This window comes from Budorcas taxicolor, chromosome 8 (genome assembly GCF_023091745.1).
Source record: "Budorcas taxicolor isolate Tak-1 chromosome 8, Takin1.1, whole genome shotgun sequence".
NCBI classification, from domain to species: domain Eukaryota; kingdom Metazoa; phylum Chordata; class Mammalia; order Artiodactyla; family Bovidae; genus Budorcas; species Budorcas taxicolor.
This window is the reverse complement of record NC_068917.1, coordinates 26987282-27011389: the sequence shown is the minus strand read 5'-3', so window position 1 is coordinate 27011389 and position 24108 is coordinate 26987282. Positions and strand designations below refer to the sequence as shown.

The following is a 24108-nucleotide window of genomic DNA, read 5'->3' as shown; positions in this document are numbered from 1 at the left end:
CCATATTTACAGAGCATAAGTACATGTATTGTTTTACTCACGTTTAAGTAAAAAGAATTTTTTTCTAAAAAGCAATTTTAATCAGTATTTAATGTATCATTGCAATCCTGTGTGTTTTTACAAAGGTTTGGCCCAAAGCAATTTTGGTTATAAATTTCAGGGTAGGAAGCATTTATGCTACTTGCCACAGCTAAGAGGTAATGCTTATAAAAATACCTGATACCCTTTCTGATTATAACAGATCCTATCATTTTACACTATCTCCATAAGGAGAAATAAGGCTTCAATTAATAAACATTTGGAAATGACCACTAGGTGTTGGTTTCTTAAAGGAGGAGAATTAAAACAAAAAGACACCTATGAACTAAAATATACACACAAATGAGTATTACTGAATTGACATATATACAAATGTCTTACTTGTTTTAAAAAGTAGAACTCAAACACTGAGTTAATATGTGTCATTTTTAGGGATTTAAGCCATAAATTCTTCCGATAAAATTCAAATAAATTGGTTTCCCAGTAATTAACGATGGGACTTCAATAGTGTAAAACGACCTCTGTATATTCTCTACGGCTTGGGAATTTAACTAGTTATGTTCAATATAATACACTTAGTGGGTCTTGGAGCCCACTGCCTGTAAAAATCTCCCATGGAGATTCAAGACCACCCATTGAAAATAGTACGACATTATTGCCTCCAGCAAGAAGCGGGTACATAGGACTAGTTATTCAAGTCTTTTAAATACTATTTTATTGAGGGATTGTGGAAGGCGGGGGAGGAGGAGAAGGGGGATTCATGAGTGGATGGCGGAGAAAAACTCAGACACAGAAAAAAAACAGCAATTTCTAAAGCAGAGGTTCCTATGGCATCCCCCTTCCTTATCCCACGCCCCTCCTTTTAAACAACTAGGTAAACAAAGTAATAAGTGCTCAATTTCAGAGCATTACATTATACTCCATTTGAACAGGCTACAAAGTACTTTTATTTGTAAAGCAGCTTCTCTTCTGTTACAAACAGTTTTACTCTGCACCAATTTCAGACAAGAGAAGATGACTAGGGAGGTGGAGGTGGCATTAGGAAAAATTCACTCAGTGTCTTTCAATGCCTTAAAGAGTTGATCCAATAAAGATCCTTTAGAGGAAACTTTAAGTCTATTTTTTTTCCTCCAAATAAGCAAATCATACAGGAGGGCTTTTCTTTTCTAGGGTACTGCACCCTGTCTCTTTAAATTCCAGGCCTGCCCCATTTCCCACGCATTCAATGAAAGCAACACGTTTGCTGGCCTCCGGCCCACAATGTCAAGTAGTTTTCTTGCTATTGAGTTTCAAGATTATTCTTTTGGATCATTTGCCCTTTAGTTTTAAGCACGCCAAAGCAAAAATAATGTCTTTCTACAATAACATAAAGAAAACTCTGAGGTCTTTACAAGTAGAGAACACCTTGTCCTTTAGTCTCCCTTTCACTGCAAAACCTGCTCCCACTCTATATGCTCCAGATAAGAGCCAGTCACACATTTTCTTGGTCGATCACAGCTTTGTCTGTCCTATAATAAAATTCTATGAGTATATTTATTTAATTTATGCCAAATTGGGAAGCTCTTCTTAAAATCTGCAATATTCAAACCAAGTTTTCGTCCTGTTGAAACTTTCAAGTCTTCAGTCTAGTCCCCTAAGTGTTCTTTTAAAGTTTTCAAAACAGTTTCAAAACAGGCACTTTATTTTCTATATCTGCAATTAAGACATCTACATAAATTAATTTAATTAGAACAACAGGAAGCAAACATGGTACGTTGTAATCAAGGTGCCAAAGACTGGATTTTCCTCATTTTCATACACACCTTAATCTTGAAGAAAGGAATCCAGGCCACTCTGAATCCCATTTACGATTCTCTCAAAAAGACCAGGAATAGTTAAATAAAAATTTATCAGCAGAACTAAATTAAAGCTCTGTGAAATATAATGTTATTCCAAATGCTACCCAATAGAACTTAAAGTGGCAATCTTATTCAAGGAGCTAATAAAGAAATGCTCAAATGACCAACATCCATTTTTATATTTTACATTCTATGGTAGAATTAGTCTGGCTACCTACTGAATATAATTTATGATTTTTATAAATGCATCTAACACTAAAGGGAAAACAGTTTTGTTTTTATTTGACATACAGTTTTGCTATGCATTTGAGTATAATATACTTGTAATAGTGATTTTTTTAATGTTAAAAAGGCAGAGATGTTTTCCCATTAATCATAATATTGTGGACTTAATCAGATAAACCAAGACTGCTAAGAGATCTTTTAAGACAACTAAAATCAAATCCCTCATTCTGCAGAAATTCCTTTATTTAGGAATATTCATATCAATCTATCTGCATTATCTATAAAACATGAAATTATAGTTTATTTTCTTTTAACTTCTAGTTATTTTTTAAGCCTATATATTGAACAGTATTGAAACACCTTTTAATGCTAAATGCTGTTTGTGTTTATGCAATTATGCATCCATTCTCCATCCAAAAAGGACTACTTACTTCCCTGCCCCAAACATTACTCTTGCCTTTGTTTTGGCAGTTGTTTTTGTACCTTTTATTTCTCATAATTTAATGTTTAACTTCCAAATTATATACATGCATGCATGCTAAGTTACTTCGTCGTGTCCAACTCTGTGTGACCCTATGAACTGTAGCTTGCCAGGCTCTCTGTCCATGGGATTCTCCAGGCATGGATACTAGAGTGGGTTGCCATGCCCTCCTCCGAGGGACTCACAAATAAGAATTTCCAACTATAGATCCCATTTATTCCTAACACACCACCATATATCTAAGCATAATGACAGTTCTTTCATTTGCAGACAATTTTTAAGTCAGATGTAGGCTCTGGAAATTTTTCTACCACTATACATCAAGATAAACATATTAATCAACAAAGTTATATTTATCAAAATTCTATAGGTTAAAAAAGGTCAAACTTCTCAAAACATTCCTAAGTACTTCAAAAGTGTATGTTCTACTGAAATAATAAACACAGTTGTCTTTCTGTTACAAAGAAAAATTTATAAATATATCAAGTACTTATATATCTAGTTAATCTGATTAGTTTTACACCTTAACACAATTAATTGTTAAGAAAGGTAAGAATATGATTTACATGTGTCTCTTTAAAGGTTACAATCAACTTATGAAACATTTATACATATATTCATAGTAATATTAAAAGAAAACACTCAGAATGACAAGGTGTTTAAATTTCAAATAACAAAATATGAAAATGTTCCTTGGGGAAGACGTTTCTGTTAATGCTTCAAGTGAGATTACTTTTCAAAAAAACTAAAAAGCTTATTGTAAACATATCCTTATGTACATTTAAGTATCTAGTTTAACTTTCACATAAATAGTATGTATCATTCAAGAAAGCTTGAAAAGTCCAACAACTTTTACTGGTGACAAGAATTTCCTGATATCCCACCTCTCAGAGATAACTTTCATTAACACTGTGTGAAGTATTTTCTTCCCATCTTTTCACTGATGTATTTTTATCTGTCATACAATTCTCCAAATGTGGATAAAGATGAACAATTCCGGCCATTCACCAGAAATTTTTAGTTCATAAAGAAAAATAAACTAAATCATACTAAAATCAATGATCATAATAAATCCAAAAAATAGACTCCACAGAAAGATACTAAACCGAGTAGCATTAACTACATGCTACTGGAAATTTTTGTAGCCTTTACAATTAAGAAAATTCTCATTCATTTGCTACTCTCTTTAAAATATCTGCGTTTGTGTATTTTGTATAATTAAATTCTTGGCTCTAGTCGATCCCTCAACAATTCCCAGTAACAAGCTGGAGTGATAACTAGAATTATTTTTCTTTAACCTAAAAGTTACGCAGCATGTTGCAAGTGAAGACTGAAACGGTACTTGCTTTTCAAGGCCACTTCAATTAAGCATCTGCATTCTTAAACAGAAAGTCCTGCAAATATGTTGTGATCAAAGATCTGACATACTTTCTACTAACCTGTTCACCTGATAATGTAAGTCCAAGCCCCCACTTATTACTGGATTGATAATAGATATATGAATAGTTACCTGAAACATGATACTTTTGAAAAGCAAAACAAGTGACAAAATTTCAAGGTCTGGCTGATGTTATATAAAAAAAATTTTTTTTTAAATTATCAGTCAGCTTTCATGAAAAAACCCAAAGATCTAATGACCTGGTCAAGAGCCATATTAGAGGGAGAAGTTTCAAATAAACAGTCTCATGAATTCCTGAACTGCTCCAACCTACAAGAAGTAGTTGATAGTAGGTATAAATGGCACCAACATAGTCAGAAAGTAACTTCATAACCAAAACTTAACCACCTACTTGGTGAATTATCCACATTATCGTCTACTTCCCTGATATTCACAAGTCTTTTACCCATTCCACCGTTCACACACCATTTAATTGGTGTAATATTCCAAAATACTGAAGTTCATGCCAACATTTGGCCTTTTTTTTCTTTTTAGTCATTCTCCAAACTGCTACACTTAGGAAAAGTGAGGAATTAAACACATCAACACATGTCTGCTGTCTAGCATGATAACAAATATACAGCTGAAATGTAATAAGTGGTAGGTATCTCATCATTATAAAAAGAACAAGGTAAATCAATGACATACTCAGAATGTATCCTTTTTTAAAAACCAAGGAAAAATAATATTTTAGAGCTGGAAAAGCCCACAGAGTTTTCTCAGTCCAAACACATCCCTTTAACTTCCCCCGGCCAGAGTCTTTTCTGCTGCATTGCTAAATACTGCTCCTACCAGTTACTGGAATACATCTGACTCCTATTTTTAAGCTAAAAGGCTAGTTCTATTTCACGGATTAAGTAATTAAAAAAAAAAAAAAAAAAAGGACCTGGCCAAGTTGCTCAAATTTGTGTCCAGTTTTTAAATAAGCACTTGAAGTAGGTAAGAAAGAAAAGAGAGAAAAGGAGAAAAATTCACTTTTGCCTATAACTACTAAGCTAAAACAATTCTAGAAAATGTGATTCTGGGCCAACACAATGTTTTTTGCTAAATTCAAGTGGTGGTTCTGTTTACATGAAGTCAGTTATTAGAGGTACAGAGGAAATAAGTTTCAGAAGACTGAGTAATAATTTACCACTTAGAGGAGGGGACGCTTAATCAGGATTCTAACTCTTTCTGACTTGCGATAACCGCTTTGATATTATACTGCTGCCCGTGTCTAGACTACATTGATTAAAGGCAGGAGTACTAACCATAGTGATAATATTGGTCCCAGCTCCTTGGATGTGTAACTCTAAGGCAGCACAAAAGAAACAACAGATACAACAAGGAGAAATGAGCACTGGACTAGCGGAAACATGTAATGCATGCTTTGTGCTCCCTGTGGTGAAGAAGGTAGCTCCCCACTTCCCTGTACTACTTCTGGGCATAAGTAGGAAAAGTCATAAAACAAGCATCTCTGATTAGACAATCTGGAGCTATGTCAACATTTTACATAACTTATCCCACCAAAGGGCTTCCCAGGTGGCTCAGTGGCAAATAATCCGCCTGCCAATGCAGGAGACACAGGAGATAGTTTCAATCCCTAGGCTGGGAAGATCCCCTGCAGTAGGAAATGACAACCCACTCCAGTGTTCTTGCCTGGAAAATTCCATAGACAGAGAAGCCTGGCAGGGTACAGTCCACGGGGTCGCGAAAAGTCAGGCACAACTGAGCACCACACACACACATATCCCACTATTAATAAGAGCAACCAAATCCCAGTGGCCTGAACTCTGTTTTTCCATAAAAGTCAGTACAAACCAGCTGCTTATATTATAGGAACAAGGAAAGAACCCAAATGAAGAAAAACATTTCGCAAAATAGAAGAATATTTCTTCAACACAAAGGAAGCTTTCATTATTCAGCAGCTCATATCAATGGAGTACTTCGGGTAGAAGGTATGGATGACACGAAGCCTACAATGAACCTTCGTTTGTTTTTTTATTCATGGTTCTATGTAAATGAACTTTGTTATTAAACATTCCAAATGTTATAAATGCTTCTCAAAATAAATAGACACATGGAATCATCTGATCTTAATCTTCCCCAATACTACCCTGGGAGGAAGGGAAGAAGACTACAAAACCTATCTGCAAACATTAAAGGCATCATGCAGATTAAATTTATATCCAGAAACAGTAAAAGAAAGTAAATCTCTCCACTGTCTAGGCCACTATTATTGTATTAATATTTTAGGAAATTGTTCATGTATATTTTGCTCTTAAAAATCAATACTTACACATAGCATTTGGCCTAGTATTGATGGGAAAATAACTAATGATTTCTGCTGGAAAGGAACAAAGAAAAACATTCATATTTGGCAAAATTAAATATATTAAAATTTACTTGCTCTGAAAATATCAATCTTCTAACATGGGTCATAACTAATTACATTCAACTGATCATCTTTATAATCACTTATGAACATTATTTCAAATAAATGGACCTCAGAATTAAGCTCAGTATAAGCCATAATTTTCTCTCCTAAAAGACGATGCATTGACTTTATCCAAAAAAGGTAACTGTTAACTACTGACATACCAACTAAATCACACCCAGATGCTAGACTCTTTGGGCCTTGATCACTACAAACTTAACACACTTAAGTTAAAAGGATTAGCTTTTATTTCTTAAAACAATGTTCTATATCCTTCAAGGAGCTGGAATCTTACCATGGAGATGGTGGGGGTGGAAAATATCAGGGAATACCTACCATTCAGAAGCAATTTTTCCTAATGATTTAATTTCAAAGGAAAACCTTAAATTAATCCATAAAATGAATTTGATTTTACCCAAAAGTGGCTATAGAGAACCTCTTCATTTTAAACGGCTTCTACCATGGTTACCACCACTTAATTAAGTCCTAGATCATGTCTACAAAAGCAGTTATGGCTGAACATTTGTCTGCTAATATAAGTGAATAATTACTCAGTGTTTTCAAAGTAAACATTCACCACCATTTATTACTAGTTATCTTTGCACCAGCACACTTGTGACTCATTGTGTCTACATGCAAGATCACTTCACATTTCTAGCCTTCTGATTAAAAGTAAAATGAGAGGGTAAACAAAGATGAAGACTCTCAAGAGTGCTTGCCAACTCTAAAAGACACAAGCACATTGAAGGCAGGGACCTCCTCTTTCTGTTATTTACATCTCCCCCAGTCCTTTCCCTGCATCCTGCATGTACAAAGCCTGTTGGTTAAGCACATTATCATGCCCACAAATTATATTCTTCCACAAAACCCCAAAACCAGACAGGAAAACAAAATAAAACAAATCAATTTGACAAAATTAAAAACTTATGTATGCAAAAAGATACCATACATTAGGCTACCAAGAAGCAGACACAAAAATGGGACAAGATGTTTTCCACACAAATAACAAAGAATTAACACCCCACAGATAAGGCAAATCTTTTTTTTTTTTAAAGACAGAGGATATAAAAAGAAATCAATATAGGCAATCTCCCTCTGTTTCCAAAAGAGGGAATGTAAATGGTCAGTAAGCAGATAGAAAATGCTTACCCCCATTAGAAACAGAGAAATGCAATTGAAAACAAAAAGACACTACTGCAACTAATAACAAAAATGAGAAATTTTTAAATATTCAATGTTGGCAAAGATGTAGAGAAAATGATACTCATTCCCTGACAGAATATAAACTGTCACAACTACTTTGTGGCGCAATCTGACAATGTCTGTTGCAAATGGAAACACCCACAGCTGGTATCCTAGACCTATATCCAAAATCTTGCTCATTTGCACAAGGTAACAAGTACAAAGATATTCACTGCCCAGAACAGAAAAAGACCCATATATTGCTTAATAGAACAGAAAAGTTAATAGAGAACATACTCCTAAACAAAATACTAAGCAGAAAAATTTTAAGGGAATGAATTGGGTCTCTCAAGATAAAATGGGGAAAGGCTCAAGATGTACTGAGGCCAACAGAGGTGAGGGGAGCAAGACACAAAATGATTTACTCATTGAATTAAATAGTTTTTGCACAATCTTATGAATATACTAAAAATACTAAATTTTCCACTTTAAAAAGGTGAATTTTATGGTATATGAATTATATCTCAATTAAAAAAATGATTCACCCATTATGATACACTTCATGAAGATTTTAAGACACAATATACTATCACCTGTAGCAGTATAAATGTGCAAATGTACATAAATAGATGGGGAAGAGATTGAAGACTTGGAAGAAAAGATTGGGAATCATTTAAAAACTTGAGCCATATCTATAGTACTTAATTCCCTCAAATCAAACACGGAATCAAATAAGAAAAATGAGCCAAAAAGGACCTACTATATAGCACAGAGAACTCTACTCACTATTATATAAAGACCTAAGTGGGAAAAGAATTCAGTGAAGAAGAGAGATACATATATGTAAAACTGAATCACTTTGCTATATACCGGAAACTATCACAACACTGTTAATCAACTATACTCCAATATAAAATAAAAAGTTAGAAAAATATGATAAAATGTAAATATATGTTCATTCTCAGTAAAGGGATGTGAATGTTTATTACATTATTCTTTCCTTTGTATTTTCCTATACCTCCCTTTTTTGAGAATACAAAAAGGGTTCAAAATAAGCATTATCACCAACAGCAAATGGTAAATATATATACACAAAGATATGTGGCATTACTAATCAAATAAATGCAAATAAAAATGAGGTATCAGTTCATGCAGCAGATTGGCAAAGATTTAAAAAAAACCTTTTAATCCCCAGTACTGGCAGCCATGTGGGGAAACGGGCAGTCTCCCAACTCCTAAAGGAAGTATAAACTGGTACAATCTTTTTGAAGGGAAGTTTGGTAATGAATGTCAAAATGTAAAATCTATATACATAAGGAAATTATTGGAAAAACCGTAAAAATGAATGTCAAGGATCTTCATCAGAGCGTTATTTATAACAAATTAGAAATGAGAACAATATAAATTTTCAAATAAATAAATCTATATTTAATGTGATACCATCGAATTCAGCTTCAAAATGATATCCCACCACATACCATGAGCGCAGGAATGCTCATTTGTCCCCAACTTCTCACTTCTCAATGCTCATTTATCCCCAACTTCTGGACATACTCTATGCACATGATAAGAGCTCCAAAAACCACTTGCCGAATAAATTATAATTTAAAGTTAATTTTTGTCTGTATACACATATAAACATAATTATAAAAAGATGCCTACCAAAATATTAATTATGGTTATCTATGAAGAATTTTCAGGTAACTCCTTTCTTGATATTTCTATGGTTTGATTTTTCTACAGTGAACATATATGTATAAATTAGAAAATATAATTTTAATTTGTATATTAAAAAATAATATATGCATTCTTCATAAAAGCTAAACTGTAAAATTGTGCACTGTAATGTCTCAGTTTCTATGATAACATAACAAAAACTTGTCAATTACCTGTCATATCATCTATGGGAATTTATTTACCTAAAAACTCCTTTCAGACAAATCATATTCCCAAAAGTGAATATAGCACTGCAAAATAATCAGAACCACGAAATATAAGAGAAAACAAGATTAGTGGATTAAAATATCTGTTATGAGGAAGAGAATGAAGTAAAGAGATTCTGGCCAGACACACAAAATGTTTTAAAAGAATATAAATTTGTATCACTGAGATAAGAGAATCTCTCCTACATATTAGTAGCTTCGTTGAGGAGTGAAAACACAAAAGCAGAGAGAAAAAAAACTACAAAATTCTGTATTATTTCTATTGGGACAGTGCGAAACATTGTTTTAGAGATGAAAAATATCCTGAAATCTGGCCAATAAAGATTAAAGTCCAGTAAGTTGAGTCCAAATATATTGTCCAGTAATATATTGAGTCCTTGCTTAATTACTTAACTGCTATATTTGTGTTTAACATTTCCCCCGTTCCCAAGTATCTAAACTTTTCCAAGTTCTCTTTTGAAGACTTAAGTCACTAAGAGATTAAAAACAAAAAAGACACCAAAAATGTTCCACATCTCAGAACTGTAAAAGCTGTATTAAGTACTGGGTATTACTGTGTTAGATGATCAGGAAAAGACCTAAAGGGCTCAGGTTGGTCCATGGAAGACCATTAGAAGGAAACTTCAAAGAGCCAAGAGAAGGAACAAAAGAAATCTTTAAAGAAAAATGATAAAACTGACTGATCTCCCAGCTCTGTCTACCTCCCAAAAGTACTTCTACAGAGGGTTACCCAAAATAATAGATGTAAAGGGCTTCTGCTTTGTAAAACAAACAGCAATGTTAACTATAAAATATAGCCAGTAAAACCAAATTTGGATTTTCCTTTTCAGAAAAAAAAAAGTGTTAGATAATTGTTACACTGGAATTTAACCGTGCAAATACCTTGGAAAATTTACCCTTTCTCTTTCCACTAAATAAGTATTTTTATTAGCAACAATAATAGTGGTTACAAAGAAAATCACCTTCCACATCTTAACAGAGCTGTTTATCTGTGTCAGGTAGTATTGTGATTATTTTATACCAGAGGTTCACCGAGTTTACGTCTGCAGATCCCAGGATGCCCATAACCTTTCCCAGGAACTGGCAAAATTAAAACTATTTTTATAACACCTCTAAGACGTTACTTGCCATTTCACCCTTGTTCTCTCGTTAAGTGTACGCAGAATTTTCCAAAGGCTACATGATGACTGGTAACACAACAGGCCAAATACAGAAGACATAAGCAGATCCGGTTGTCTTCTACTAAGCAAAACATTAAAGAGACTGCATACAAACACAAATAAAATGATGCTACCCTTCTCACTTTTCTTTTTTCTTTTTGTTTTAGAAGATAATTTTTCATTAAAATAGTATCTATACACTCACCTAATGGGCTGATGATTGTTATTCTTACATTAGTAAGTAATTTGTTTAAACTATTTCTGGTTAATTTCAAATACAGGCAATCTTAATACATACAATTTATATTAAAATTCCTAAATCTAATTCCTCCTCACCACTGGTCAACAACATCTACCCAAGAAAGTTCAAGAGCACTTTTAGTGGTAATCCTTGTCCAAAAGGCAGTAGCATACACTGGGCCTTTACTTTCATTGTTTTGTCTTAAAAAGAAATGAGTGCTCATTTGAAGGCTTTAAATGTAAAGAATTAACAGTTATCTTTAAAAAAATCAAACATTACCAAAAAAAAAAAAACCTCTCATCACCACCAGTACCATAGCATCCACTTAAGAAAACTATTAGTAAGAGTTTGATGTTCATTCATCCAGAATTTATTTTATCCACATACATACATATACCTTTTATCTGTATAAGAACATTTTTTAAATGGGATTACATTGATTACCTTATTTCACCTAACATCTCTTGAAGCTCTTCCTGCATCTACAAATAGATTTACCCTCTTTTTTAAATAGATCACCAAGATCTAACTGTACCCCACTGAAGTCCCTTCTATGGATTGCTTCCAAATGTTTGCTATCAAAATACAGCCCAAAAAAATGCTGTAACTCTGTGGAGTTGTAAAGCCATATCTGTTGGAAAATTCCTAGAAGTAAAATTGCTGGGTTGATGTGCATAAACATTTAAAATCTTAATAGATTTTGCCAAATGTCCTCCAAAATGTCCGTGCCCAATTTACATTCTTATTAACAGCACATGAGATTTCCTCTAGCAATTCAGCTTTTTAAGTGCGCTTTGGTAAATTATACTTTGTGTTGCTTCAAAATGTCAAGCTGTAAAACTGTTCTCACTGGTCATCTTAATTCCGTACAGAATTCTACACAAATCTCGTAACACTCACTGACTGTATCAGTATAGTCACTCACCTTTTTTTTTTCTTCTATAAACCTTTTAAGTATCTCAGGAGACAAAATGCACCAGGTGCACACAATATTTTCAACGAGTAAGCCCTTAAATTTTAGATACCCTGATAAAAAGTTATTCAAACTATTTTGGAAGACTAACACAAATCAGAACTACACAGTAAAACTGGGCTCAAACACTTAAAGGAAAGTTACAAGTACAGATTTACTGCGCTTTATCTGCCCACTCAAAGGACTAAGGCTGCAAATAATAAGCTATCAAATCATACCAGTGGCCAAATTAGCTTACATACAATAATAAGCAACAGATTTCATATCGTAAACGTCAATGGAACAGATTGCAATAGTAAGGATGGCAGTAATTGAAAAGAAAGTTCACTCAAATTCACATCATACTGAAAATGAAAACATTAATATTTCAAATGAAATGTTATGAATGTGACTATTCATTTCAGTCATATCAGACTATTATAAATCTGTGATAATAATAAATAAGATAGAGTCTTTTTTTGCAAGCAGATAGTTTTAAAATGCATTATAGTTTGACATGCCTATTCTGTAATGGCTAATGGATATTCCAGGCTGCACTATTTCATCAAAATCTCCTTTCTAGGATTTTGTGCTAGTAGTTTTAAATGAAACTGTCTTTAGGACAGAGTAAAACCTTATCAATTCAAGTCCAATTAGTTCAGTTTTGAAATGGCATACATAGTTCTCAATGGGCAGCAAGTTGAATTTACTGTAATTTTTTCCCCTGTAAGTTCTCATAATATTACTATAGAATAAAGGAATTCAACATGAAAATCAATTTGCTTTTCCAAACCTAAGATTTATGAAACTAAGAACTCATCCATCTTAATGGCTTGAGCAGTTCATTCTCAGATCTAAGTCCACTTCTGTTTATCAACTACCATACATTTTGAAAGTGACTTAAACTGGTATTATTAATAGCCATTTACAGTTTACAGCATGCATTTCTTGTAATTCAGATTTCTCACAAAGTCATTTGCAGTTTCTCCCATTTTCAATCCCCTTATTTATAGATCTATAATATCAAAAATATAACACTTTAAAAGGTACAGAAGTAGACTTAGAACTGCCTGGCATTCTTATTCTGGATTTATTCTTATCATTTCAAAAGGCCTCATAAGCCAAAAAATAAGTCCCCAGGATTAAGTGGCATGTTTGGTGTTACTTGAATTTACAACTAACTATTCCCAATGAACAGAGAAACCTTCTCTTGCAGTCTGAATCATGTGTAATTACAGTATGACAAGGTCTCTCCTGGGCTATGTAAGCTGGCATTTTTCCCAGGACTTGTCACATCATGGGAAGCACACATACAAATAAAAATCCAAAAATAAACATTTTGAAACAATGGCTTATAGACTACATCAAGAAACTCCACAATTGAGAATAAAAATTGAAGAACCCTACCAACAAGCAGACATCTCTCACTAGAGAGGTCTGAGAAGACCTTGGTGTTATCAAACCACTTACCACACCTAGCAACAAAACTCCCAGGTGTGGGCTATGCAGGCAGCCCTCTCATGTCCTCTCAGGTGGACAGAAAATCATTAAGTATGGGAAATAAAAGGAGACATCACCACACACACCCACTGAAGCAGAGAAACAGTGGTGAAATGCGGAGAGGTTGATCACCTCTAATTTCATAATGCCAATTTGTGGATTGTTAAGGAGCCTAAACAAAGTTATCTTAAGAGCTACATCTTCGGCCAACTGGCTTAGTTTTCCTAATACAATAAATATTGCTTTGTTGTTGTTAAGGGTGTTTCACCTGGAAGTGAACAGACAGCCAAGTAGTCCTAACAGCGTGTGCCAACCAAGGATCTTAGAAGGTGGTTTCTTTTGTTTAAACTCCTCTGCTGTGGCTCTATGGACAGATAGAAAACGAAAAACAAGATCCCAAGAAGCATCAGACCCAACCTCACAGAGGGACAGAAACTTGACAATACTCCTCTTCATCACAGTTCAGAAGAAAAATTAAGTATACTATCTCTGGCTATCTTCTGATACAAAGTGCTAACAAAATCTAAATGTTATTTCCAATAGGCCATGCATATCCCTACCCCTCTGTGAGAAGCCGGATTCATTTATTAACCAACCAGCAAAGCCCATCAAATTCAACTGTTCGAGTTTTCAAGAGAAGCTATAAAACAAACCATTATAGGCAAAACATACAATCCTAAGACCCATTACAGGAGCCCTGGAAACAAAAACAAGTGTCAACACAAACCTCTGCCACCTCTAAGGCACACAACATTTCTCCTTTCTTTATTCAAGCCCTTGAATGTTCAATAATTTCCACCGCAGCTCTAAGCAGAATGGATTTATTATGATGTTAAGCTAAGAAACTGCAGGAGTTCTAGATGCCAATAAAGATTACGGATCAAATGGAAGATAACTGCTAACCATTGTGTCCACTTAGATAAATAAACCTGATCACAAACAAAGCACCTTACTGTATCTGTACTGTTACCTCCACTAATCCAACTAAAACAACAGGACAGTAGCTTTCCAGAGGCTGAAGGGACCAGAAATTGGGATTTCTCAAACCCTCTTTAAATGTCTTGTAAAATAACACTCCGTTCCTTTTTTCCAAAACTGTCCTTTATGGAAAATGTTTGGAGACCTCAGAGGCTGAGGAGAATTATGCAAACCAGACACCAAGGCTGCTAAAAACCAAGGAGAGGGAAGACTGAAGAAGGCAAGACAAGCCATTCCTCTGAAACTTAGCTTCGACCTCTGGCAGGGACCCTCTCCCCTGCAGATCACATCGGGCAAACACTTATGAACGTGGCTCAAAATCGAATGAGCAATCAAGTGCCATTGGGGGGCTAAGGCGCCCCGCTCCCCCCACTCCCAACTGAACATAAAATCCTGACGGTGGGAGGTCGGGATGGATAACCCACAAAAAAGAAAAGTCTATGACAGCTGGCACATAACGCCTCACACAAGGAGGAAGGTGGAGAGGATCCTAAAGACAGGTGACTTCTCAAGACGGAACAATAACTACATCCCACGCATCCTCTGCTAACAACACAGGTAAATCTCAATTTCTCTAGGTTTAAAAAAAAAAAAAAAAAAGCGCAAGCTGTTTATTCCCTCCAGCCCCACTCCCCACGCCTCCAAACCCAGCAACTAATTGCAGTTTCCCCGCAGAACCCGCGGCTAACCCCAGAGGACCGGTGAGAGCTGGCTTGGGATGAATAAACACTCGACACCTGACGGTCCTTTCTCTGCGGTGACTTTCAAGGAGCCGAAGTGGCGCGCGCGCGGGCGGGAGCGGGGACCTGGCCAGCGCGGCGCCGCGCACCCCGGTCCCGAGCTACGCCGGCGAGCGCGACGCGGGGGGCGGGGAGAGGGGCAGGGGGACCGCCCGGACCAAGCGATTGTTTCCACCGCCAGCAAAGACATTTTTTATCAAGCTCCTTTTGTATTCGAGCCCTACCTCTTTTTGGCCTAGGAAAGCTTTCGTGCAAGTGGAAGACGACTTTCTCCACAAAGTGCTGTATGTTACTGTGCTCCGGACCGCGCACGAACACCATCCAGTCGTGGGTGAAGCCCTCCACGGTGGGTTTTTTCCTCACCTGGGCGCGGTGCCCCAGCTCCAGCTTCACCTGCACGGCACACTGCGGGCAGGGGGAGGAGAGACAGCCGTGAACAACAGGAAGGCGACCGTTCGACACTGAACATTGCGCCTGACATTTTTTTTTTCCTCCTTCTTGAAACGCACATAAAAGGAAACGGCAGTGCCCTCTGCATCCACGTTTCACGCGCGTGGGCGCGCACACCCCACACCCCCCAAATGCAGCCTGCCCGGCCCCCGGCACCCCCGGGCCCGCATCCATACAGGCCGGGATTGTAACGGAATGTTACCCCCGATCGGGAAGGGGGTCCAGTGGTCGGGGCGGGGAGGAGGGTTAAGAGGAGCCAGCACACTCAGCCACTATAAGCACGACAACGAATGCATCGGAAACAAATTAGAGACAATTAGGAGGCGATGCCGGGGCGGTTGCCTGGCGTGGGAGGGGAGGTAGCTGGGACGCCCGAAGGGGGTTCTCGCAAGCCCCCACCCCGAAAGTGCTGCGGCGACAGACACACGCCGAGGAAGTCTTTGTGTACGTGTGTGTGTGCGTGCGTGTGGAGCGCTGTGCCAGGCGGAATGGAAACTACGAGCAGCCTCTGCCGATGGGCACAAACTCCCGTGTTCTTACCACGGGGTTTGTGCACAACAAAAATGAGACGTCGTCACACACACACGCACACACGCCCGCAGGAAAACACGCCTAGGCGTCCATAACTTAATGCACCCCGCACCCCCCAGCGAAAAGCCCCACGCGATCGGCGAGGCCAGCCTAAGAAAGCCCCCGCAACACACTTCCAAGAGCCAAAGTGGCCCCAAAGTACCTCCCACCTCCCCCAAAAAATGAAATTCAGAAAGGCAGGGCGGCGGGCGGACAGCCGCGGAGCTCCGACTGCGCACAGCCCGGCGCGGGGGCAAAGTTGCGTGCGGCCCCGCGGCTGTCAGCCCGCTCACTCCGGCTCACACTCGCGCGCCGCGGAGAACGCACCATCGTAGCGGCCGGCGAGGCTGCTCGCCGCGTCCCCCGACTGTGCCCGCGGCTCCCGGCGGCGGCGGCGGCTGAAATATGGCTGAGTTATTATTCGCCTCCTTCCACCGTGTGTGTGTGTGTGTGTGTGTGAGTGCGCGCGTGTGAGCGAGAGTGCGCTTCTTGCGATTGCAAAGAGGCGAGGAGGGAGGGAGGCGCGGGGGGTGGAGGGGCGAGTGTGTGTTAGTGTGTGAGTGTGTGTGTGTGCGCGCGCGCCGGGGAGGGGGGGTGAGAGGGAGGGGAACGGAGACTGAGGGAGAGGCAGCAGCTCCCTGCAAGCCGTACCAACCTTTCTCTAATTGGAACCGCTGAGCGCTGGCGCTGTCTGGGCTGCGGTGGCGGCGCAGGGCGAGGGAGGAAAGGCGCGGGGGCGCGGGGGGGGGGGGGTCTTTTATTATTATTTTTGCAGGTACTTACCGAGCTAGCCATGCCTGGGGGCCCGGAGGTTTGCTGGGGTGTTGTGTGGTACCCCCCCTCCCCCGCCCCCCTCAGCTGTAATTCATGAAGAGGCTGCTATGAATGAGAGCGCGACCAGGAGCGGAGGGTAGATGGCGGACATTCTCTGCCTTTTTCCCCCCGCGATCGCTTGCTCGCTCGCTCGCTCGCTTATTAAACTCAGCCCCAAAAGCAAAAGCAGCAGCAGCAGCAGCAGCTCCAGGGCCAGAGGATGAGATTCCGGAGCATGCGCCGTGGCGCCTGACACCCGGGCTCCGAGCCTCACGGGGCGGAGGGAGGGCGCGCGGGCGGGGCGGAGCGCGCGGGGAGGCCGAGCGAGCGAGCCAGGGGGAGCTCGAAAGAGCCAATCGCCGGCCACCTTCCGAAACCCGGGCCGCCAGCACCGCCACACTGGAACGCCTTGCTTAAAGTAACAGGTTCCTGCTGGGGGGTGGGGAGGAGGGCGGGGAGGGGGCGCTGGATTGGGGAGAGCGGCCAGCTGGGGAGCCGTCCCAGTCTCTGTGTAAACTGCTCTCTCCCTACAATAAAAAACGGATTAAAACTGCTGGAATGTAGCCACTGCTTAGAGCCCCCAGCCGCCGGAGAAAGGGTGTTAAATTAAGTCTTTGGCGTTAGTTAGCACGCTCTGGGAAGGGAGGGGGTTTCTTTTACTTTCCACCACGTCTTTTTTATGGTTTTGTGCTGAAAAGGCAAGAACTCACACCCAAACAAACTTATTTAAAGACAGAGCAAGAGAAATGCCACCCTTTCAAACAGCACCTAAAAGCAATCACTCAGTTTTATAACCGGCAATGATTCCCTGGCCCCCTTTCCCATCCACTCACCTCGCCCTTCTGCTACTGCTACCGAAAATTTTAAAATGAAATGAACAAGAGCAAGAAATAAGAAGGCTATTTCCTTCCCAGGGAACGCCTCCCGCGTTGGTAATCCACAACTGGGAGGCACCACAAAGCGGTGCCCAGGTGAATTGCGAGATACCTGGGAGTGCTGGGCGCAGACCTTCCGGGACTAGGCTGGGAGTTGTATTTTGGGGGAGGTTCCCACTCCTGACAGCCTGCTGGGTTGCATCAGAACGTGAAAAATTGTCCTCTAAGGACGCGGGGGGCAACTGGGAGTCTTAAAATAGCAGATAAAGTTAATACTGACTGTAATGTGCATAAATTGGATTATAATCTTTAGGCGTATTGGTGACAGCGAACGTAATCCATCTCTGGGTATTAATCCTGTTAGGCTCCCGGGTGATACCAGGCGCAGGAGTGTTCCCAGAGTCGCGCTTCTACAAAGGTTTCCACTCGGATTTTACTTGGTCTCGGCGGCCGAGACAGAACAGCGCAGACACGCGTGGGGCGGGGTAGGAGGACTGACTAGCTTCCTTTAGCAACACAGACAACCTTTACAAAGGAAACGGATAAGATCTAGACGATTGATTTGAAAGTGAAAGATGGGTGTAACTTTGGTTCGTTATAGAAGGATCCTTGCATCTTCCTAGCTCTCATTCCTTTTTTTGCTCCCTTTATCTTCTTTCTTTTCTCCCCCTTTTCCTACCTCCCAACTTCTTTCTGAATCTTTCCCCTGGTTTCATTCTCTTCTCCCTGTCTTCCCTCTTTACTTGCCTCTCTTTTATGTTTTTGGCTCAACTATATTGCTTTCTTCTTTTAATTTTTTTCTTTCTTAAAACCACGAAAGCAAGTTGTCTGGGCCCTTGGATTAAAGAGAGTGATATAGGGGAAAGGAGTTAGCTGGGACATCAGGGATCCTCGATGTTAATTTGTCAGTCCTTCCAGCTGCTCACATGAAGATAACCAGAATTAGATCGGACCGCTTTGGGCCAATTTTAATTTCCACTGCAAGCCTCCAACTTGAGTGGTTTGAACCCCTAAAACTGATACTCTGCTCTCTTCCCACTTACAACCAAGAAAGCTTTTACTGGTGGATCCCAATTCCTCCCACCCTTTTACTGGACCTAGTAAAATAACTGGACCTAGTAAAATAATGGAGAGAACGGTTGCGGATAGAAACATTTTAATCCAAGTCCAAGAATTTAGATTCTCAACTGACCCACGTGTACACTGATGCATGTTATCTTGCAGGCATATGTGTGGTTGTGTCTGTTTTTGTATATCAAAACTAAGTTGACATGCACCCAAACAAACTGTGTTGGGATCTAAGTGAAGGATGGACCTACTTGCCATGCATTATTAAAGTTTTAAATAAAATAATCAAATTAGAACGAAGTCCTTTGGAATAATAAGATAGAAAACTGATGGCTATCTGGGTGTGCCATTAATAAAGCCATTTCCTATAAAGCACAGCCATTAGGCAGCGAATCTAGCTTAGCACACGGGTGAAAAATAATAATCCATTCTTCACTTGAGTTGACTTCAGGGTTTGGCTAACTTCTTCCAAAGCCATCAGGGCTGTCTTGGGATTCTGATTCATACTGCGCTGAGGGACTGATGTCTCCTTTCTGAATTACGTGCTCGCCGAATTCAGATTTATTCCAGGAGTCATCTAAGCCATAGAGTCAGAGAGGATGTTTTACCATTATCTCTCCTTTCTCGAAGAGTGCTTTAAAAACCTTAAGGGTAATTCTTTCTTTCTCCGGACCCTGGAAATATAGATTCCGTCAGTAGATGGCGCACGGAGCCCTTCCACGGACGTCCTTATGTGACCTCTTTGCAACAACAACAAAAAACTCAGGATGGGGGAAAAGAAAATACAACCCTGCATACTCCAGATTCTACTTTTGGGCAAAGGAATTTATGCCAGTCTTTCAATTTATGCCAATATATTACTTATAGCCTATTCTAGAAACTGTCTATTAATTAAAAGGATTCAAAACAGAATTAACAGGTTAATTTTGTATTCAGCATATCTGAAGCTCTTTGCACTTCAGGTGAGGTACAAATGTGAAACAACCCTTTGCGTATTTGACAATGTAATTATAGAAAGTATTTTGCAAATAAATTTTTCAACCAATTTTTTCAGTTCTAAATATCACACCCCCCCCCAAAAAAATTAAATGGAAGTGATGAGGGATAAAACCATTTATTTATCCAAAAAACAATTATCTTACCAAAATTCATACTGCAGTGCTTGGCAGAGTGTGAACCACCATAGAGTTAGTTTTTGAGGAGCAGAAGAGAAAAGCAATTGACATCATCAATACTTGATAGAGAATACAAGAGGAATCTGTCCAGGATGGATCCTCATTACTGGATCACTGCTACCACCGTGGCTACTACCATGCATCATCTTCTGGTTCCAGTCCTTTTATTTGTAATTGATTTGTTTCGTTTAGAAGCTGAGGCCAGTTTGGATGTTCTAGCACCACATAACTCCTTTAAAGAGTAATTAGGGTGTTGCTTTTTAATACAATTTTAATTACTTGTGAAAGATTATTGATGTATAAACTCCAATAATTAGATCAATTAAAATTAACCCCTGCTCATTCTTTGCTGTCTCAATTTTGGGGGGAAAGGAAGAATAATGCGTGGGGAAAAAATAGATGATGAGATACCCACAAACAAACATCTTTCAAATATTAGATTCAGAATAATTAGGGATTTTTTCCATAATAGTGCACTTTTTCTATATATTTCACCCGTATGTTCATTCACCAAAATGATATTTCTCCTATTCCATGTGCCAGGCATAGAGCTAGGCTCTAAGAATATAAGAATGACAGGGTTCCCGCTCTCTGAGTCTATGACCCAAGGGAGATACTTTATCAAAACCTTATCTCTGTTTTAAATTTTATAATGCCTGAATTTGTGATAGAGACCTGTGTCACACATAAGCAAGCAGCATACAAATTTGACTGAAACATCACAAGGATAGGAAAAAGAGTGAAACAAGATTAGAATCCCAGGAGCATTGTTCTTATTCCACCTTTCAATAAGGTAGAAGGGGAAGAGCATCTTTTTTGCAACAGCAGCCAAGTTGATTTCTTTTTCTTTGATCTGAAGTGTTTTCTATGTTCACCTTATTGCAGCTCTTTTAAGGGAAAAAAAAAAAAAACTCGGTCAAAGAAAGCATACAAAGCCTTTCAAGATCATGAGCATATTTTCTCATTTGAAACAATCTCCATTTTTTTATGGAAATTTTTGGTCAAAATGTTGTTTTTTAACATTACATTTAATTCATAATTCTAGAATAGTGTATTGGGAACCCCTGAATAGTACAAATCATTGCCACTTTGAAAAAACAATTGCTTTGATACCCACTTAAGCACCTAGTCCCGAGATAAGAAACACACAAAGCCATTTTAGCCACCAGAGCCTCTTCATGTGTAAATTATTCCCTGAGAGTAATTTAAGCAATGTACTTATACATTCAGAATATAAGAGTGCCTCCGTAATAATAATTTATTAATTTAGTGGGCTGTGTCCCTGATTTAATAAATAGCACCTCAAGGCCTGAAAATTAATCAAAGATGTTATATAAGACCTACAAATGAAACAAGATAAATATTGGAGGGCAGTTGATATGGTGTGATTGAAAATGTCTTCCTAATATATATAAGGATCCCAGTGGAATATTTATAGGTGAAATACTTGTTAAATTGAATCTGCTTGCTATAAAACAAGCTATCTAAAAAGTAGACCATTTTACTGTACGTGTCTCTGGCATCTTTTCAAAGGCCACTGTGCAATTTCCTATCTTTCTTTAAAGAATGATTTAACCTCCTTGGTTTTCAGTGCAAATTCTGTTTTCATACATGATTTCACCTCTCCCATTCATATATTACAATAGGAATGGAGTTGTTAAAACAACTTAAAATCATAAACTGTTTTTGGCCTTATTTGATAAAATGGAAAAATATTGGGTCTATGAACTAATGTCAACAGGTAAAACTTCAATCAAAAGTACAAAAGAAATTTAGGAAGAAGAAATTACTCCCTTCCTTGTAATAAATGACTTGAGAGTGGTTTGAAAATAATACTAAGCCTCTGAGAAGTGAGTGATTTACTACTTTCTGGTAGGATCAAGTATCCTGGTGGAGTTAAACTATTTACAGTCAGCTCTGAATAACCCATGAGCATATTATCCACTTTGTAGATAATCTACAGTGACACAATTTACATGTGTGGGGTTTTTGTTAATGTAAATTTATGTTAGAGTCAGATTTTTTTTAATTGTACAAAATGTGCAAGACTGCCTCTATTTGTCAGTTTCCATTCATAGTTTTCTCATAGAGAAGTCCATATTTCCTATCTTTAGCACTTTGTCCAAAGTCCAAAGACCTCTTTTGGACGCCACTTTCTAATTTTTATAAGCAATTTGTTATCCCAGAGATAGACTTACTTGGCAAAATAAGTCTATTTTATTTTATTTTATTCCTTATTGGTCTGGGAAGCAACAGAAATCGATAGCAAAGAAAGACTACTCATTTACCAGTGTAGTGAATCAAAAGAACTCCTAGGGACTATGATTATTTCTATAGTTCTAGTATGTATTCTTCATGAAATCAAATAAGGGAAAGATAGGGAAGGATGATCTTTTTTAAAAAAAATAAAAGATCATTTATTTACAATATTATATTGGTTTCAGGTGTACAACATAGTGTTCAATGTTTTTATAGGTTAAACTGCATTTAAAGTTATTATAAAATATTAGCTATATTTTCTATACCACGCAATATATTCTTGTATCTTATTTATTTTACGTGTAGTAGTCTGTGCTCTTTAATCTCCTACCCCTATATCGCCCCTTCCCCATTCCTCTCCTTACTGGTAACTGCTAGTTTGTTTTCTATACTGAGTCTGCTTTTGTTATATTCATTCGTTCTATTCTTTTGATTCCACATGTAAGTGATAACATACAATATTTGTCTTTCTCTGGGAAGGACTATCTTCTGAACTGTAGTGGTAGCAATGTGGCAGAAATTTCAAGTTTCAACAAGGAGATAAAAGTGACTGAGGAATAAAAAAGGACTTTACTTATTTCTATACAATTATATCCTTAATATATATTATTTCAATCTTTTGGCTTCTGCTTCATGACTTTGACATTTTGGTTTTATTATTAATTCAGTGCATTCAATTAACTTTTATTGGCTGTCCACTGAAGGTCAGCCACTCTTCTTGGTCCTTTGAAAAATCAGGCTACAAGTATAGGATACCTTTAACACCATCATTTATTTTAAGTCATTTATAATTGTTGCCTTAGAGTTGATAAGTTGTTACAAATAATAAAAGATGTTTATTAAGCACTTAACAATAAATCTTTGTTATTCACTTATATCTCTATAAGAAAGAAAGATTTAGCCATGACATTGGCAATAATCCTTACAAAGGAAAAGGAAGAAAGAAAGCATGGTTGAAATTATTTACTAAGGTCACAAGCAGGTACCGAGTGTACTTCCAAATCAAAATTTCATTTTTAAGCCTACAATTGGTCCATTTGGGACAATTTGAGTCTCAAAAAAGAATCTATGAGTCTGTAATGATACTTTGAGAAAACTAGCAAGCAGATAAAAAGGAAAATATCTCCTCATAGAAAAATACTAGCTAATTAATGTATGTAAAAGGAATGACAGACTTTGAAAGATCATTATTTTGCAGCAACCAATGCAGTAATAGATTTAGTCAAAACTCATCAATATAGGTTGAAAATAAAGAGTGAAAGATTTTTGGAGAACATATTATTCACAATGATACCATGCCTCATTGCATCATTCCACAGATTGCATATGAATTATAAAAGAAGAAAAGAGTCTTTACAGTGGAGAAATCTGGTGGAGATCACTTAACCAAGTGACTATAACCAATGATAAGATGATCTGACATGTCCCTCTTGATATGATTAACAAAAAGCATACAGCATCACCTATGTCATATTCCTGTCAAAAATGTTTGCATCTGTGAGGAAGAAATCAGACAAATCCAGGTCATGTGGGATATTTTACAAGATAACTGGCCTGGAGTCTTCAGAAATCAATATCATAGCTGACTTCTCTCCTTGAAAAGTGAGGAAATGTTTCAGACTAAAGGCAACGAAAGAAACATGACAACTAAATACAATACCTGATAGTTGACTAGATTCTAGATCCAAAAGCAAACATATAAACAACAACAAAAAAAAACAGTTTAAGGAAATTCCTGAAATGACTGGGGAAATTTGAATATGTA

The 24108-nt window shown here is 38.0% G+C and overlaps 1 protein-coding gene across 1 annotated transcript in view; it reads right to left on the bottom strand.

Annotated features, from left to right (window-relative positions):
* The window catches only part of MLLT3 (MLLT3 super elongation complex subunit), a 274131-nt gene extending 257154 nt beyond the window's left edge, over window positions 1-16977 (bottom strand). Inside the window, exons 1-2 of the mRNA XM_052645059.1 lie at window positions 16937-16977; window positions 15358-15538 (exon numbers count right to left, since the gene is read on the bottom strand). Of these exons, the coding sequence (XP_052501019.1) occupies window positions 15358-15538; window positions 16937-16948 (193 nt within the window). The 5' untranslated portion in view covers window positions 16949-16977. The remainder of the gene's footprint in view (window positions 1-15357; window positions 15539-16936) is intronic.
* Between the last annotated feature and the right edge of the window lie 7131 nt (window positions 16978-24108).